This window comes from Falco naumanni, chromosome 6 (genome assembly GCF_017639655.2).
Source record: "Falco naumanni isolate bFalNau1 chromosome 6, bFalNau1.pat, whole genome shotgun sequence".
Taxonomy (NCBI): Eukaryota; Metazoa; Chordata; class Aves; order Falconiformes; family Falconidae; genus Falco; species Falco naumanni.
The window spans coordinates 67,124,235-67,140,998 of NC_054059.1; the positions used below are offsets into that span (position 1 = coordinate 67,124,235).

Genomic DNA, 16,764 nt, shown 5'->3' on the forward strand with positions numbered 1-16,764 from the left:
TAACAGAAGCGGGGGTTTTAATATGTTTTTAAACACTTTTATATTCATGATACTGTTTATAAACTATCTTCACAGTTTTCTGGAGTGTCAACTTTCAGTTGTTAACAAACAAGAACTTCTCTGCATTTCATGATATGAATGGAATGCAAGGGGTGGGGGTGGGAATGGAAATGCCAGACATACTGCATTTGCAGTTGCGGTACTGCAAACTCTTGTTCTGTCCTATCTTCTGTGTGTCTCAAATGGTAATACTACACATTTGCATGGTTCTTAAATTGTTGTTTTTGCTAATTTTGTTATTAAAACAGGCAACAACAGAGAGACCTTTTATACAGAAGCTATTTCGACCAATTGCTTCAGGAGGAGAGTTGCATACTTTGGGAGATCTACTAAAAGATGTGTGTCCTAGTGCTATCACCCCTGAAGGTACTGTAGAAATAATTTCTGTACAATAAGATAATTTTTTCTGTTGATTTATTGCTTGGTTGGTTTGATTTTTTTTAATATGGGCATTTTGGAGAATTCTGTCTCAGTACCAGAGTACCAGATTTCACTCCTTCCTGGCCCTTTAGTGTGCCCATTATACATCACCTACAATGTTTGGAGAGCATAAGATTGAGTCCTTGGGCACTCCTGAAAAATTAATGTCTGGAAGTTTTGCTTTAAAATTCATGTACTCCTTTGCCATCATGCTGTTTTTAATAAAAAGTCACATGGTATTTTCTGCATTTTTAAAAAATAATTTTAAAGTAGCATCAATGGAAGCATAAAATTTTTTCATATGTAAAAACATAAAAATTGAGTATGTTTTTAGAATACTTTTTTCCCTGTTGAAACTCAGCCTTTAAAAATGTACCAGAAAAGAAAGAGATTATTGTAAGTATGTAAGAGTTTATGTAGGGTTACTAAGTACCATTGTGTGGCAAGATACCAATCGGTTCATGTAGCATTATATCATTTCATACACTAGTGTTTGCTGATCAGCACTTATTCAGAAAAATAAGCATTTCTGAATGTTATTTTAGCCTCAAAGATTATAACTATTGAGCTCTGATCTACTTTTTAGGTGGGATAAATGGAAAAGTAATGTACTCTGCAAATGAAGATGAAAATTATTTAACATGAAATGTTTTTCATCTTGTTTTTACTGTTGTCACACCATTACTTGTAAATAGGTAATTTTTTTCAGTCAATAAATTGCAATTTGTTTTGAGAAATGCCTGATATTCTAGGGAAGATCTTGGCACAGAATATACTAGTGTAGTATCAGCACCTTTTGACAGTAAAGCACTAAATTTCAAATCAGTGTGAAAATCTATAAGGTGTTGTACACAAGTTGTGTAAATTAAATTTTAACACTTGTCATGGATTTCTTTTAAGTATGGTGATCTTAGAAATAGACTGAAACACTGACACATTTTTTTACCCCTGTTTTAATACTTGTTAACATGTGGAAACAATTTCAAAAAATATAAAGAAGGTAAAAAAACCCTGGAATGTTGCTAGCCTTGTGTCTATTTTTCCTAAAACTGTTATAAGTTTCCGAGCATAATTTTAGGTAATGTTTTCAACTAACAGTCCAAAAGATAAAGCAAGATACTAATAGCTACCTGAATGCTGGTACAACCAAGTTTAACCATCTTTAAGTACTTAAGTGTGGGGATCCTACAGACTCTGGTGAAAAGGTGCAAAGTGAATTTTTTTTTAAAAAGGATGGTGCATTTTAACTAGGAAGACAGTCAAGAGCACAAATTAAATGAAAGAAACTCAAAAAGCATTTATGCAAAAGTTACTCCATGATATAATGGATGGTAATTTTTATGTTGATTTGCTAAAGCTGCAGATGGGTAATGTGCTAGATAAAGTTACATTACTGCCTTTATTAAAAGCGTGAATGTAACTGAGTACCAGTGACTAGATTGTTCCCATTAGTAGGCCTTCTTTTCAGATGTGGACAAATGTGCCAACCATTAATAGCAGAATAGAAATGTGCTATGCTAATTGCTTGCTTCATTTTTGTTAAAGGCTAAAAAAAACCCTATACCCAATGGGGGCAAAAAACAGTGATTACTTGGAAGAAAAGAAACTGAACCAGGTACTATCCTTACATTTAGGAGCTATTTGAAATCTGGCAGAAGGGTTTCCTTGTATTGGAATATACTTGTCTGTTCCTCTATAAATCTGCTTAAATTTGGCTTAACTTTGATCCTTAGCATTCTACTGAGCAACTTGCAAACGTAGAGGTTAATAAATTAAGTCCTTCATATCGGTGTGAGCTATCTAGGATTCAGCAGAATTTCTCCTGTAATGCAGCTTTGCATTGTTACATTGTTTAGTTGTTCTGAGTGTTCTCCTCCTCTTCTGGTGGGTAACACAAGGAAAGCTGTCTGAGCTAAATGCAGAAAATAATGTGAACTCTTGAGGAGATGTGGGGGGCGGGGGGGGGCGGACAGACTGCACAAGTAATTTGGAGGAAAATGACAGATCTGGAAGTCATTAAATGTGATGGGGAGAGCAACTATAAACAATATGGCAGGATGAAAGGGATTGGGGCAAAAGCCAAAACCTGACATAATAACTGTGAACACCTGGAGAGAGTAAGTGGGATAGGAGATGATAAAAGGATGAGGGAGAAAAAGAAGCATATTGCATGTGATTCAGGCACGGAGATTGTGCAAGGCATCCGTTGAGAGAAATGGGAGTGGAAGTCCTGCTGGCGAGGTGATACAGATGGTCTGGAGCCCCTTTTGGAGAAACAAATTGAATCAAAAGTTGAAAAGAAGAGTGGTTTGCACTGTCAGAACAAGATGATGCAGGTGGTCACGTGGAGCTGGGTCAGATAAGGGACTAGGAAAAACTTGTTCAGGGCTTGCTGTACAAGTGGACTGCACACCAGACAGGAATACAACGTAGAAAATTAAGCATGGCAACATGGAAAGAAAAAAAGACCTAGGAAAAAGATCAGGAAGAAGCAGAACTAGGACAAAATGGAGGATGACAGAGAAAGGATCAGACTTACGGAAAATGACCTGAAAAGATGGATGCCCGTAACAGCAACGATTCTTACTGCTGAGGAGCATGCATAGGTAAGGTCAGTGCACTTAAGAGGTGTGAAGGGCAGCACTGGTTTAGGCCTGACTGCCTCAATTCCCCATACTCTGTTTACTGATGATTCAATTTAGCCAATAAGTGAACTTTGATTATTCTCTTGCTTGCGTTAGTCCACTTATCTCATTCACTACTCAGATGTAATGTTCACCATATTAAGTGTTCATGCTCTAATACAGCTTTGAGCTACTAAGAAAACCCCAAAACACTAACTCACTTCTGAGTTTTCCCTATAGAAATGTTAGCAGCCATATTGAGGGCATATTTTTTTCCTTTTCCAGCAAGTGGAGCAAGACTCCAGACTACAGAACCTCAGCACATCTGTGCTGCTGAAGTATCCGTGAAAGCTACTCGGTCAACTAATTTTCTCTCTGATGCTGGTTCACTTTGAGTTTAACAAGTTTCCTGTGTCAATAGATGCTCCATCAGATCAAAATGCAGAGCAGACTGTAGAGCTGAGTGTTTCTATTAATTTTATAGACATACGAGAACTTAATTTGAAAGCATTTTTTGGAAACTTGCAAAACTATGTATAAAAGTTTTTCTTGTAAAGTAGTTGTTTCCATTTGAAGTTGAATACTTAAAATTTGGGAGGTGTCAGATTTGTAGACTGCCTGTACAATCTTAATTTCCATACACATCGATCATTATACAGCTTATAATCACTCTCTACCGCTCCTCTGCCTTTACCTTCTGTGAGACTTCTGTCTTTCAGCACAGACTAGGCATATCTTAGTGTCAGGGCTGTGTAGTGAAAAGATCATTGTCCTGGTTATTGAAACAGTGGATGGGGAATGAATGTACTTCAGGAAGTATTATAATTTAAGCAGCTGAATACTGCCTTTGGGAATTGAATTCAGTTCTTTCTCCCCTAGGGAGTGCATTCATATGTGATACTAGGCAAGCAGAGTGCTACAAACCCACCCAGAAAATGGTAAATCACCTCCAGAGGGGAGCACCAGAAAAATCCAGTGACCTATATGAGCATTCTGCTGAACAGCTTGCTTGTTTGCACTTGAAACTGATGAGAGCTCTGGAGCTCTGAGTGTGCAAGGCACCCTCTGAAGTCAAATTCTAGGCCTCTCGTTACTTTTCTCTCCCACCCTCCAAAAAGTGGATACTTCTGGCCATAATGTCCCTTTGACTTCATATGTGATCTGTAAAATGATACTACAGTCTGTTTCCACAGGAAAATCTTGATGAAATAGTTTCTGAAGGAAAAACAGCTTGTGGTTAAGACTGTTTGAATTTCATATTAAAAATCCTTCCTCTTTGGACCTTTTTTGCCATCTTCTAATTTTTGTTTGGGTAAATTTACATGTTTTATCTTAATCTACACTTTGTATTTATTCTGATCAAGGCATTAAAATACTGTTGTAATGAAATAGAATACATTATCAAAGGTAGAGTAGAAAATGATGGCAAATTCTTTTCCACATCTGGATTTTCAGACTTTATTCAGTGTTATCAAAGTTTAGATCTACCTAATTTTTCTGATCAAAGGAAAGAATAGTAGTGTCTCATCAAAAATATGCTTAAAGACGTAACAGATACTGGTGAAGCAAGTTGTTTTCAACCTTTTCCGCTCTTGTTTTCAAAAAGTAATTTAGATATTTTTCCAGGACTGTGTTTTAACCCCACAGTGAATTAATGCACCCATGACATTAGCTGCATCTCTTTGTCAGTGCAACACAATATGAGCTTCTCTTGCTTTCTGTTTTTCTCCATCTGTTGAACTTTTTTTTTCTTTCTTTCTTCCTCTATGGTTTTTTTCCAATGACTTTTCAAGCTTGATGGTAATTGTGGTGATTGCTTGTCTATGGTGACATCCATAAGTGTGCCGTGGGAATGCAGAGGATATATGATTTTTCAGGCTCAGCATTTGTAGTCATATATATGAGCTGCTCCTGCTGCCAGATACTTAAGGACCCACCACAAGAAGAGGGAGGGAAGGGTTTCAAGAACCACCCACAGTGTCTATACGCCTTTGCTTTAGGAAACGTGGATACAATTAAGTCTTTCTTAACTGTGCTGAGAAAAAATATTTCAATGAAAAAATGTATTTACATATAAAGTAGATAGTTCATAATCAACATGTATGTTCAGTTGAAAACACAATGTAAAGAACATTGTCAGAAGTAGAACAGGTTGAATAGTGACATTAAAATACTGATAGTGAAAATGGTCTTCGTAAAATACCATGTCAATATTACTTTGGACTGTTACAGACTGTGGGTAACTGTTTAGATACTGCGTTTTAATAGCTTATGAAACTATTTATTCAAGGCTTTTATTGTTCGTTGAATTGCTCTAAAAAATAAAAACTTGAGCAGTTGTTATCCCAACCCATACTTTCCTGTCTTTCCTCAAACTGGTCCTTTATTCAGTTATGTATATATTTTGCTGCTTAATGAATGCTATACAGTATTCACCTTTCTGGATTGCTGAATAGTTTAATCTCCATAAACTGTTAATCAGAGGAAAACTGATGGATGAAAGTTAAGGCTTTTTGTCATGGGCATTATTTAGACCAAAGGAAAGAGTGGCTTCTACTTGGAGTCTATCCTTGAACTCTTCAGACTGTAAGGAGTGTTAACTTGACTTTTTTTGTCCTTGATCGCCAGTGTTGTCACAGAGAGCATAGCAGTTTGGAACCCATTTGTCAAAACGCATATCATTACTAGTAATGTTTAAATTGCTTGATCAGAAAGTGTGAAGAAAAGCCATACTTAGAATTAGAACAAGCACTAAGAAGCCAGTGTAATTCTTAAAACTTTTGGCAATTACATTCATTATCTTGACTGTCAAGGATACCCTGTTCTTCTAGAACAACAAGGAGCATGGCTACCTTTATTAGTAGCAAACCTCTTTAACAATAATACAGTGTTGAGAGAGCCTTCAGAGAAGATGCACTTCTTTCACTTTACAGTACTCCTGCTGCAGTACTGTACAGTACTTCAGGAAGACTAGTTTAGAATTGATCTAATAAAACCCTCTAACTTTCTGTCTAAATGAGTATTTAGGCAGCAAATGTGTTAAATCAGAAATTTTCTCATTAGCCCAGTAGTTTTTCTTTTTCCTTGGGGCCTGTTTCACCACTTCACAGGCAGTGGTTGTGGTTATGTGGTAACAGAAATAGTAAGACCCACTTATCACAGAAAGTGCATCACCTTGCATTTAATATTGATGCATTTAATGTATTTAAATTTTTTTCTTTGTTCTGACCCTCTTGTGTTGACATGAAGTTTGGGAAGCTGTGAAGTCCTACTTGTCATGTTTAATAAATACTAAAATTAATATTCTTAAGTACAAATTAATCCATTAATCACTTCCTCTGTTTTTTAGTTACTGCAATAATAAGTTTTAACTTGCCAGTTACACAGCAGTTCATAAATGAAAGACAGACACCTCAGTCTGAAATTTTACTATGGGTAAATTTATGCTGTGTATTAGTACATCTTTTATTCACTTTATCTCCATAATTGTTTACTTAAATTTGTCTAAAGGCTGCATACAGTTGAAATTCAACTTGAGAGTTCTGTGATTGTATAGATAATACTTAGTTTGCCATTCATGGACTACTCTTCCTGACCTCCTACAGTTGTTGGGAATCCTTACTTAGAAGATGTGCCATTTCATTTTAGTTTTCAGTCTTTTAAAGTAGAACTTTGCAAGTTCTGCAATTTGAGCATATTAAATCTAGTTCTCAGTTGTGATCATATCCTGTTAGGGCATGGCATGCTTGCGCTTGGTTTTATGTTTGTTTCTCACTAGTTGTTCATACTTAAACCAGAGGCAAGCCGGTCATTTAGGTTTGGGGCAATGTTTAATTATTGCTGATCTTGATCCCAGAATCATGGAAGAGTGGCACTTATTTTTTTAGTTCTTTCTTTCAACTTGTGTTGACCCATCTTATTTTCTTTCATGTCAATGGTTCTGTAGCTGTTTCCTTTTTTTATGCATCATTTTTCTTCAATACTTTTGTTCTAGTCATATGTAACTCTTGCTGTCCTTTGTTACAAAAGCAGATATTAAAAGAGTATCCTTTAAAGTTGGCTTTTCTACTTCTTTGACTAAGCTCACAATAATTTGTATAACTATTTTTGTAGTTTTTCAAACCTTAGCTGATTTCTGAATAGAAATAGATCTCCATCTTCAGGGAAGTAGTTAGTCATTGTTACTTCTGCTTTAGTTCTTTATTTTTGCTTTCCATCCATTTGCCCTGTGGTGTTCCATTATCTACACTTCCATGTCAGTTTCCTCGAGTTTTCCAACAATTTTTTGTACCATTGGATATGAAAATCTAAAATACTGAGATACCTAGGGACCATGTCTCTATATCAACATTCTTCTATTTCCCAGTTTAGATCTCTTGGTTTTCAGATGTCCTCCAAGATGATTAATGTCCTGGTTTACTCAGGGAAGTCAGCAGTAAAATTATCCAGTGTGTCTCTTCTCACCATTTTGCACTCCTGAAGATCTTCTCCAGCCAACAGTCCCAAGTCCTAGTTTTACTTCTCATAGGACTGTGCATCTAAGCTCATGACAGATGTTGTCTTGTGTTTTAATATGAAACACCCATTCACGAGGACTCCAGGGTTAGAATCAGATTATTCTGATTATTCATGCTACAGCTTTTAAACTCGTCTGTTCTTTTTTCCTATGCTTGTGGATGCCACTTGCACAGACAAAAGCTGATCCTTTAATTGGATATTTCTTGTGTGGTAAAGTGGAATTGTCAGTGGAATTTCAGCTCCAGAAAACTAGATAGTCTTTAAAAAAAAAAATTGGGAGTTATTACTATTTATTAGAAGATTTAGTGTATTATGGAGGAACAGTCTTAGATGAAGCCTGTGGTCTCTTAGACTGTGTAGTTACACTTTCTATGCAGGTAAGGAAGAGAAGGTGTTAAGACCCAGTTGTTGCTTGCAAATACAGCATAAGGTCACATAACTGATATGGTAGAACGTATTACTTCCCAAAACTGCTGAATAACAAAATTAATGATCTATGCTTGAGAGATAACACCGTGGCTATTTTTCCCTAATGTCTAATAACCTGTCTTACTGAGATTAGGTAGATTAGGCTGCCTGCTTACAGCAAAATGTAGTTTAAAAGATAAATAAAATTGTTATCAATCTGTTTCTGCTAGAGACTTCACTCTGCATTTTCCCAGTTTTTTGCATCTGATGGTAGGTGTTCCTGTTGCCAATTAAGGGGCCTTTGTTTCCAGAATATAGTGACATGTAAACTCTGCATCTCAGAATTCATCAAATTTGAGGGGAAAAAAATGTGTATAATTCACAGCAATTAAAAAAAATAAAATTAGTTTAGTAGACTTTTATGAGGTTCCTGTAAAATAACATCCTAATACTGTAAACAGTTCATTTAGAAATGGTGACTCATCTTATTAGGAGAAGGGGATGAACGCAGTATGATCTTATGTAACTACAGAGCAACAACTGCAAGAGGAAACAGTATTGAGTTCAGCAGAATGCTTTGAAGAGGCAAAGGGTTAAAATGATAGAAAACAGAGTTCTTCTGGGGGAGGGAAGAACTTCTTTCCTCTTCCACACCAGAAATTTAAGACATCGTGCATAATGCAGAGATAAAAATTGTATAATACAGAAGGAAACAGTTTTCTTCCGCTGCTATCATGTCTAAACAATTCTGGATACAATTTTAATTTGCCAGTGTTGTTGAAGTCTTCATAAAACTTGTTTTGATTTTTGTCTCATGCTTCCTTGAAGACTCAAATGGTAAGCATTTGGACATAATGACGCAAACAGTAGGCTATCAATCAATCCCAGTTTTCACAGCATTGTTGTTCATTCAGAAAAGCTGTGTGAACTGACCTCTTTCTACAGCAGTGTCATTAGTTCTTTCAGAAATAAAACAAGGATCAAAAAGACTTCCAGGATTTTTCTCTTAAGACTTGCTGTACTGAATGATTTTGTAAAATTAGGGATCAACTGTTTTCAATTAACTCTCAGCTTTTTTTAATGCATATTGTATGAGAGACAACATATTAATTGTTTTTGTTCTCCCTCAGTTTTCTAAGCATTGACTTCCAGTAAATTAGTCAAATAGAAAATTGAATCTAAGTCTAGATTTGCCATGTAGGCTCCTGATGCAAGTGACAAATCGTGCAGTAGAAGGAGGTAAAAGTAAGCAGTGTGGATGTCTTTAAATTGACATGAAATTTAACTGAGCTTGCTCTGTCTGAGGTCAGAAGCAGCTGGACCTGGGGTTTGCCGTGGGAGCTGCACAGAACCATCCCCGTCCTTGCTGCTCCAGTGGTGAGCAAACTAGTAAGTCTGACAGCTTGTGCTCTCTGCAGGCTTCTCTGTGCTTTTCAGTGCTGTGGAGGTACGGTGCTGAAATACTTCTCCAGGCCACCTAAATTTAGAAATATAGCCAGCCCTGGTCAGTTTTAGGCAGATTATTAGCCACACTTCCATGCCACATGGATATGACAGTATTGTGAAGAGTTAGAGGTCTTGTAGTGTGCGGGCATACTAAATAGATGATTAAAAGCTCACCAGTGATAGGAATTTTAGTCCACTGTCTCCTCCGTTATGAGAATCATCTTGCACAGCAGAGCTGAACTTCAGACCAGTGCTTAAGCTGTTCCACTCTCCCGGTGTCCTTGACTCAGTGGTGCTCTCCATGTTGGGAGGAGGTCATCATGTACATCTCCTTTCTGGTGTGAGTCATTATTTGTGCCTGTTACATTTTTCTAACCCAACCATCTGCTTGGATTATCATTCTGCATCTGCCTTTCATACCCCTACCTGCCACAGTTGGTTTTTTTTAAAATTGAAATGAAAAGATTATTTTTTTTCTGTGTGAAAATTGCATGCCTTTTGATTTAGTAATTCTTCTTGATCAAAAGGGGTGGAAGTCCAAAGGTTGGCTTCAGATTATAGAATTGTCATGGCCACCGAATTAATTAATATAGAATTAATTTGGCATGACTACAGAGACAGGTACAAATAATCTGAGCGTTAAGTGTGGCAGCTGTGCTGTTTATATGGCTTGTTTAGAAATGAAAATGGCTAACAAGCTCTATGCATCAGAATCAGAGGGGGCTTCTGTGTATGCAGAATGTTCTGGCTTGCTTGCTGCTGTCAAAAGAAGAGAAAAAACATGGTGGGAATCTGGGGCTAGTTGTTATCTTTCTGCATAGAATTTCTCAGGAAACAGCAAGCATGACTTAGTTTTAAGGATTTCTGCAACTTTACTTCAATCAACTATACAAGGATTATCCAATTGGTAGCTTGTGAGTCCTCTGCCCCTTTCCTGGTGGCAGATAGGATGAAATTTAAGAAATCCAGATGTTGGACTCTGCATCTAGGACAGAGTAATGCTGGGCCCAATTGTGAATTGGAGAGGAGTGACTGGAGAGCAGCCCTGCAGAAAGGTATCTGGGTGCTGGTTGGCAGTGGGCTCGATGTGAGGCAGCGATTGCCCTGGCAGCCAAGAGCAAACCCCGTCCTGGGGTGCATCAAACCCAGTATAACCAGCCAGTCAAAAGAGGCCGTTAGCCCACCGTATTCAGCGCTGGTGTGGCCTCACCTTGAGTACTGTGTGGAGTTCTGGGCCCCGCAATTTAAGAAAGATGCGAAGGTCCTTGAGTGCATCCAGTGGAGGGCAACAAAGCTGGAAGGCATGTCCTATGAGGAGCGGCTGAAGACTGTCTAGTTTGGAGAAAAGGAGGCTGAGGGGTGACCTCAGTGCTCTCTACAGCTTCCTGAGGAGAAGTGGAGAGGGAGGTGCTGAGCTCTTCTCCCTGGTATCCAGTGCTAGGACACAGGGGAATGGTTCAAAGCTGCACCAAAGGGGGTTTAGACTGGGCGTTAGGAAGCATTTCTTCACTGAGGAGGTGGTCAAGCACTGGGGCAGGCTTCCTAGAGGGGTGGTCCATGTCCCAGGCTTGTCAGTGTTTGAGGCATTTGGACAATGCCATTGAGAACACACTAACTTTTGGCCAGGCAGTTAGACTAGATGATCATTGTAGGTCCCTTCCAACTGAAGTATTCTATTCTATCGTTCCTCTTCCATCCAGCAACTTTCCTAGTATCACAAGAGTAACGTGCTTTTTCTTTGAGACTTGGAAGTGGGTTTTGGGCATGCATGTGCCTGCACATTTGAAAGACAGAATGTAGGAAGAGGTACAGCAAGTAGGGAAATAATCCTGTTTCTCGGACAAGCCTTTGGAAATTTGTTCAGCTTCAGCTAAATTTGTTCTGTCGACCACCCAATAAGTTTTATTAGTATCAGACTCCAAACTATTCTCTTTAAATTTGTCAGAAGGCCAATGACTTTATTCAAGCACAACAAAGTTTAAGTCTGTTATTAACTAGTAGTAGTATGAAATGGAGAAAGTAAAATCTTCCACAGAGCAAAATAACTCTTTCAAAATTTAGCTTATTCTGTTTGGGAATCACAAGTCGGCACTTCAAAAATTCTCTGCAGAAGAGAGGTGGGATTTTTCATCCTGGAGCAGTCTGCTTCATGGGCTGCAGTAGAGCTGTGCTTCTTGGGAGCATCAGTGTCCTACACTGAAATCCCTGATAGAATGCTCAGGATCTAAAAATCTAGACAGTGAAGAAAACATTGTGGAAAATTCCTAGAAATTGGGCAGGTTTTCTGTCAATATTCAGCCATGCATATGAGTTTTAGGAAGACTGTTGGAATCAAAGCATCTTGATAAAATGTTTTGGGTGTGGTGAGTTTTCAGTTTTAAAAAGAATATCTTTTTGTGTTTTAGGAGGAGACCTCAGGTTCTTTATGCACTGTATGGCCATTGCAGTGTGTTCCCACAGAATTTATCACTTAGACAATAGATGAGTGAAGAGAGACAAAAAGGAAGGAGAAATTAGAGACGCAGAGGGGTGATGTGGCTTGTGCCCGGTCACACTGAGGTCAGTAGCAGAGTTAAGAACTGGATTTTTTGAATCCTGATCTAAATCAGTCTATCTCACCCCAAGGAGATCACAGAGGTTACTCGGTATGACTGAGCCAGCAAAAACTACACAGAAAAAAACCAAACCAAACCTTTCTTCTAGTTTCTCATATATCCTTGCTCACAAAAACAAGCATGTCAGCAACAGCTCAAGTACACAAAGTATATAGACTTACAGGATATTTTTTATAGTTAGTTTCATAGAAAATGTGAGAATGTTTCAATGTTATTTTTTTTTCAGTAGAGGTCGTCATTCTGTTAATGTTCATATGCTGTATAATCACTGCTGCCTTTAGTGCTGTAACTGGAGACTTTAGTGGATCTACCAAAGCTTTCAGAAGACAGGAGAAACCTCTGTGAAGATTCCCAGTGTGAAGTTCTGAACCAGGTCACTGCCACTGCCATGCACAACTAGATTTAGACACTGTGGTGTCATTGTTTTTATTTATACTAGTAAACAAAAGAGGGCTAGAACATGTGTTGTTTGTGCAGTAGGACTATTACCAGTTCTCTGGCATAATTTTGGTCTGGGCTAATTAATACTCTCCCAGAAAATTTGGGCAGCGTTCATGGATTAACAGTCTGGGGACTGTTCTCAGTGAGCAATATGGAGGGGGACATAATTTAACTGAGTAGGTGTGAGCTGTTCTCTGACACTTGCCCTGAGGTCCCAAGAGTGGGTCCTGGTCCATTTTGTGTGCTACATCTATACCTTTAAATTAGGTATATGTACTGTATCGGGAGAGGGAACTGAATAAAATCATTCCAGTCTTCCTTGCTTCTCTTTTGCAGTTTTGTTTTATTCTGCCTTGATGCATATAGGTATAACCTGATTTTCCCAGGAGATAAGCATTTTACAGGGCTAAAAGGGAAACCTGCACAACTAAAGGACCTACACAAAATAATTAGGAGAAAAGTAGCAGCTTTACCAATAATGTAAAGCACAGAAATCCACTAATAAATGTTACTTACTGTGTCCTACTCTAAGGATTTAGAAGCACAGGTTAGTAGTAGTTGTCTTCTTGAATACCTAACTTTCAATCAGAGATTTTGATAACTTCGCATTCAGTGGATTAATTGTACTTTCCATCTTATTTGGCATCTGTAGTAATTTTGAGAATATGTGTAAGAAAATAGTGATTAAACTTTTCCTTATGTTGAAGCCAAAGTCTTATGCAGTGGCTTGGCATGTGCACATTGGTGCTGTAATCATTGAAGATTTGAATCTCTTGTGCTCTTTGCCCTTTTTCCTGATATATCATCACCACACTTAAAATGGCAAAACGCAGTGGGTGTCTACACTTTGGGTAACTTCACTAATTCCAGGATCTTAATGCAAACTCTTACTCGCTGGCAATTTAAGCAAAGAAGGCAGATGTATGGACCAGATACACAAATAGATGCCATTCTGCCACTTGTAATGTTAGGGATCGGTATCCTCAGAGGGAAGGGTGGCTACAAAGCCAGCTGTCTTTAAAATTGCAAACTAATGCAGTAAAATTAGCTGTAAGTCATTTCAGAGCTATGTACCAGCAGTGTTTTGGCCACATAGCTGACGATTTCTAGTAATGCTGCTAACTAATTAATGATACTAACTTAGCAAATTCTGTTTGCAAATGCCATATGTATGTGTTACAAATCTTACAGATCTACTGTTCTGCTGTAAAGTGAAAAAATACTTTCTGAACTCTAAAAAAAAATAAATCTTAAGTTGCTAGTCAGACTCTAAAAATAAAGATTATATGATAATTTATCATCTTTGAAGCTAACTCCTGATATTTTGGAATGGAAAAATTAAGTTGAACTTTTGATGAAAATTCACTTCCAACCTTGACTCTGAACAGGTAGCTGTTTCGCGGGGATGGGGAGTTCTTTATTTATATTTTAAGTTACTGCTCAGTGTAAAGAGCCCTTCAGGTATACCATTACTTCTTTTTCCCCTCTTTCATTAATTTTTCAAGACTAAATTTTTAAATTTTACTGTGCTAAAAGATCTCTGAATAATTTGATCTACTAGTTGTTCAAAAGAACTTACAGTACATGTACAGAAAAAGAGATTTCATGCATGTAAACTCTATTGCCTGCTCATTAAAGAATTTATTTTTCAATGAGTAGGGGCCCGGAAGAGCTAATGTAAGTATTTTAGCAAGGGTTTGTATTTCTCTGATAAACAGCACTCCCCTTCTGTTTGTGATCACAGGATGAAAGCTCCCTAAGCTTGTATATGTACATTTTTACTGCTACATCATGTAGTGTGCTCTTAAGATTGAGATCTCGTTCCCCAGGAAGCATTTCTGTCTAAGATTAATTGCCCTTTTAAAATCAGTGTTTGATGTATTCCTTTGGCTATATCCTGACTCGCTTTAACCTTCTTTGACCTGACCCCACTGACTATTACCGCTACGGCTGAAGCAGAAATCCTTCAGCTTGATGTATGCAGTACAGACTTGAGCCTGTGGTTTTTCACATCAATGGATTCAATTAGCAGAGTTTTTACTAATCAGCTTAGCAGAGGTTGAAGAATTTGTCGGACATGGAACAAAACTGTCCATACTTTGGAGTTAATTGAATAGCTCATCTCTGTTTTCATGTATAGTTTGCTTGCGAAGTTGTTTACTTCCAGCAACATTATGATGATATTTAACAAAGCAGCCTTTAAAAAAAGGCGAAACCAGTTTATTTTTCTCCAGTTAAACAGGGGAAGGTACAAAACATGAAATAGCAACCATTAAGTCTTTGATCTGTATATGCTACTTATCACTTTTCAGGCAAATGTTTTTAAACTATAATTATGCCTGAATGTCTACTTTTGAATTTGATTTATTAAACTGGGCAGGCAGACTAACAATTAGCATTGTGGATTGATGAAAAGAAATAAATTTGCTGGTCTTTCCTGTATTGACAATGATTATGCAGCAACAGTAATCCTTCTTTGCTTTGCCTTGCTGGGAATAGTTCATAATTTGATTATCTGAGAAGTTCATTATAAAAGATGGACGGCCATTAGAATGAAAGAATATTTGCAGGCATGATGTGAATTATAGTAACTTCAAAATGAAGTAAATAGAGATTGAAAGTTCAAGAATGCTATTAAAAACCTTTAAAAGTGTATGAATGTGCATATGCATAGGGAACATAAAATACGATTGCATAGAGAATTTTCTATTTAATTGGCATAACAGTATTTTAAAAACAATGACATAAAAGTTCTCATGAACAATTAGTAACAAGAGGTCTTTTACAGCAAATTAATTTGCTTTATGCCGGTCTTCATAGAGAAAAATCTCCATCAAATCTTTCATTTTTTCCAAGAGCCATATTTGATCATATTTAGCTCCCTAACTGTATACAGAGCTAACCTTTAATTTCTGAAGGTCAGTTGTATAAAGTTTAGAGGGAAGGAAAACCTCATCTCTAATTAAGGACATGGTGCATGGAAGGGTTAACTTACTGTAAGTCAAGATGCCTGCTGTTTAAAAAAGCTGCACAACTTCTAAAAGTGATTTAGCTCTCCCTCATCAACAGAAAACATACCATGGGTGAGTTGGGCTCAATTTGTCATGTGTTCAAGTGCTTACCTTTTAATGCACACCTTGCCTGTTCCTTGTATATATAAATGTGTTGTGTGCTTACTTGTTCCATGGAACAGCAGCATGATTTGCATTGAACTTTGCCACGCTGTTCACATGTGCAAACACATTACAGAAAATCACAAACTTCAGTTGCAAACACCGGTCTTTTATAAACTAGCACAGGTTTATTGCTGGTTCGGGGCTGAGGTTAAGGCACTGATGCTAAGGAAGAAGAAGTTTAAGAATATTTCCTGAGTTTGGTCTTATCAAATGTTTCTTGGGGTGATTTTTTCCTGCCTGAAGCTAGATGTTTGATGGGAAGTATCTCAGGCTCAGTCATTGGAAGGTCTTCTAAAACCTTGTAACTACTAAAACGTTAGATCTTTAAGAAACGTATTTCAGGCTTCTGTCAAATTAGTTTGGGACTTATTACAACAACCCCATTTAAAAACTTTTATTAAATATACAAAAATAAAAATTAAAACCAACAGAGTTTAAGTAAAACTTTCATTTCCATCCTCTATCAACTTTTCCATTGAGCTGCATGAATTCTTTTACAGAAGGAAAAATCCCCTTGGTTGCTTAGATGGCATTACTGTCAGTCTTAACTGGTTGGGACTGCATGGAGGATTGTTGAAAATAGTCTGCTCAGGCAACCTGGACTTTTGAGGCTAAATTTGCTTTCTCTAAAAACTTCTTCAATTAATAGAAAAAAGTTTTCTATTGTCTACATACTTTCTGGCTGCTGTGAGATTAGAAGTGTAACCCAAGTTCTCGTAAGCTGTTCCAAAGGGTTATAAACTGGTGCTTGTGGTGATTAGTTTAATCCACATTTTTTTGTTACGTTTCAGAAATGTGCATATCTGACCTGAGGATAGACTTGAGGTAGAAGATGACAGGAAATAACAAGAGAGGGAAAATTGCATGGAGAAGGAAAAGATTAATAGGGGTGATGCCAAGAATTTGATTTTTATCTCAGTATTTAATGATACTTAACATAGGTTATAATGTTGTGTTTTCATCTACTTTTGTTCTGGGGATAGAGAAAGCTAGGACTGTGTTGCAATATAATCCAGGGAATCTAATCATACTAAGAACTGTAACAAAGGAACTTTT

General features: G+C 37.4%; 1 protein-coding gene across 8 annotated transcripts in view; it reads left to right on the plus strand.

Annotated features, from left to right (window-relative positions):
- The window catches only part of ATG5 (autophagy related 5), an 81,710-nt gene that overhangs the window by 55,119 nt on the left and 9,827 nt on the right, over positions 1 to 16,764 (plus strand). For 7 of the 8 annotated variants that reach the window (XM_040597669.1, XM_040597670.1, XM_040597671.1 and 4 more), the window contains one exon: positions 309 to 426. In XM_040597669.1, the coding sequence (XP_040453603.1) occupies positions 309 to 426 (118 nt within the window). Of the gene's footprint in view, positions 1 to 308; positions 427 to 2,025; positions 2,096 to 16,764 lie in introns of all 8 variants that reach the window. The other variant, XR_005828417.1, reaches the window with a different exon arrangement.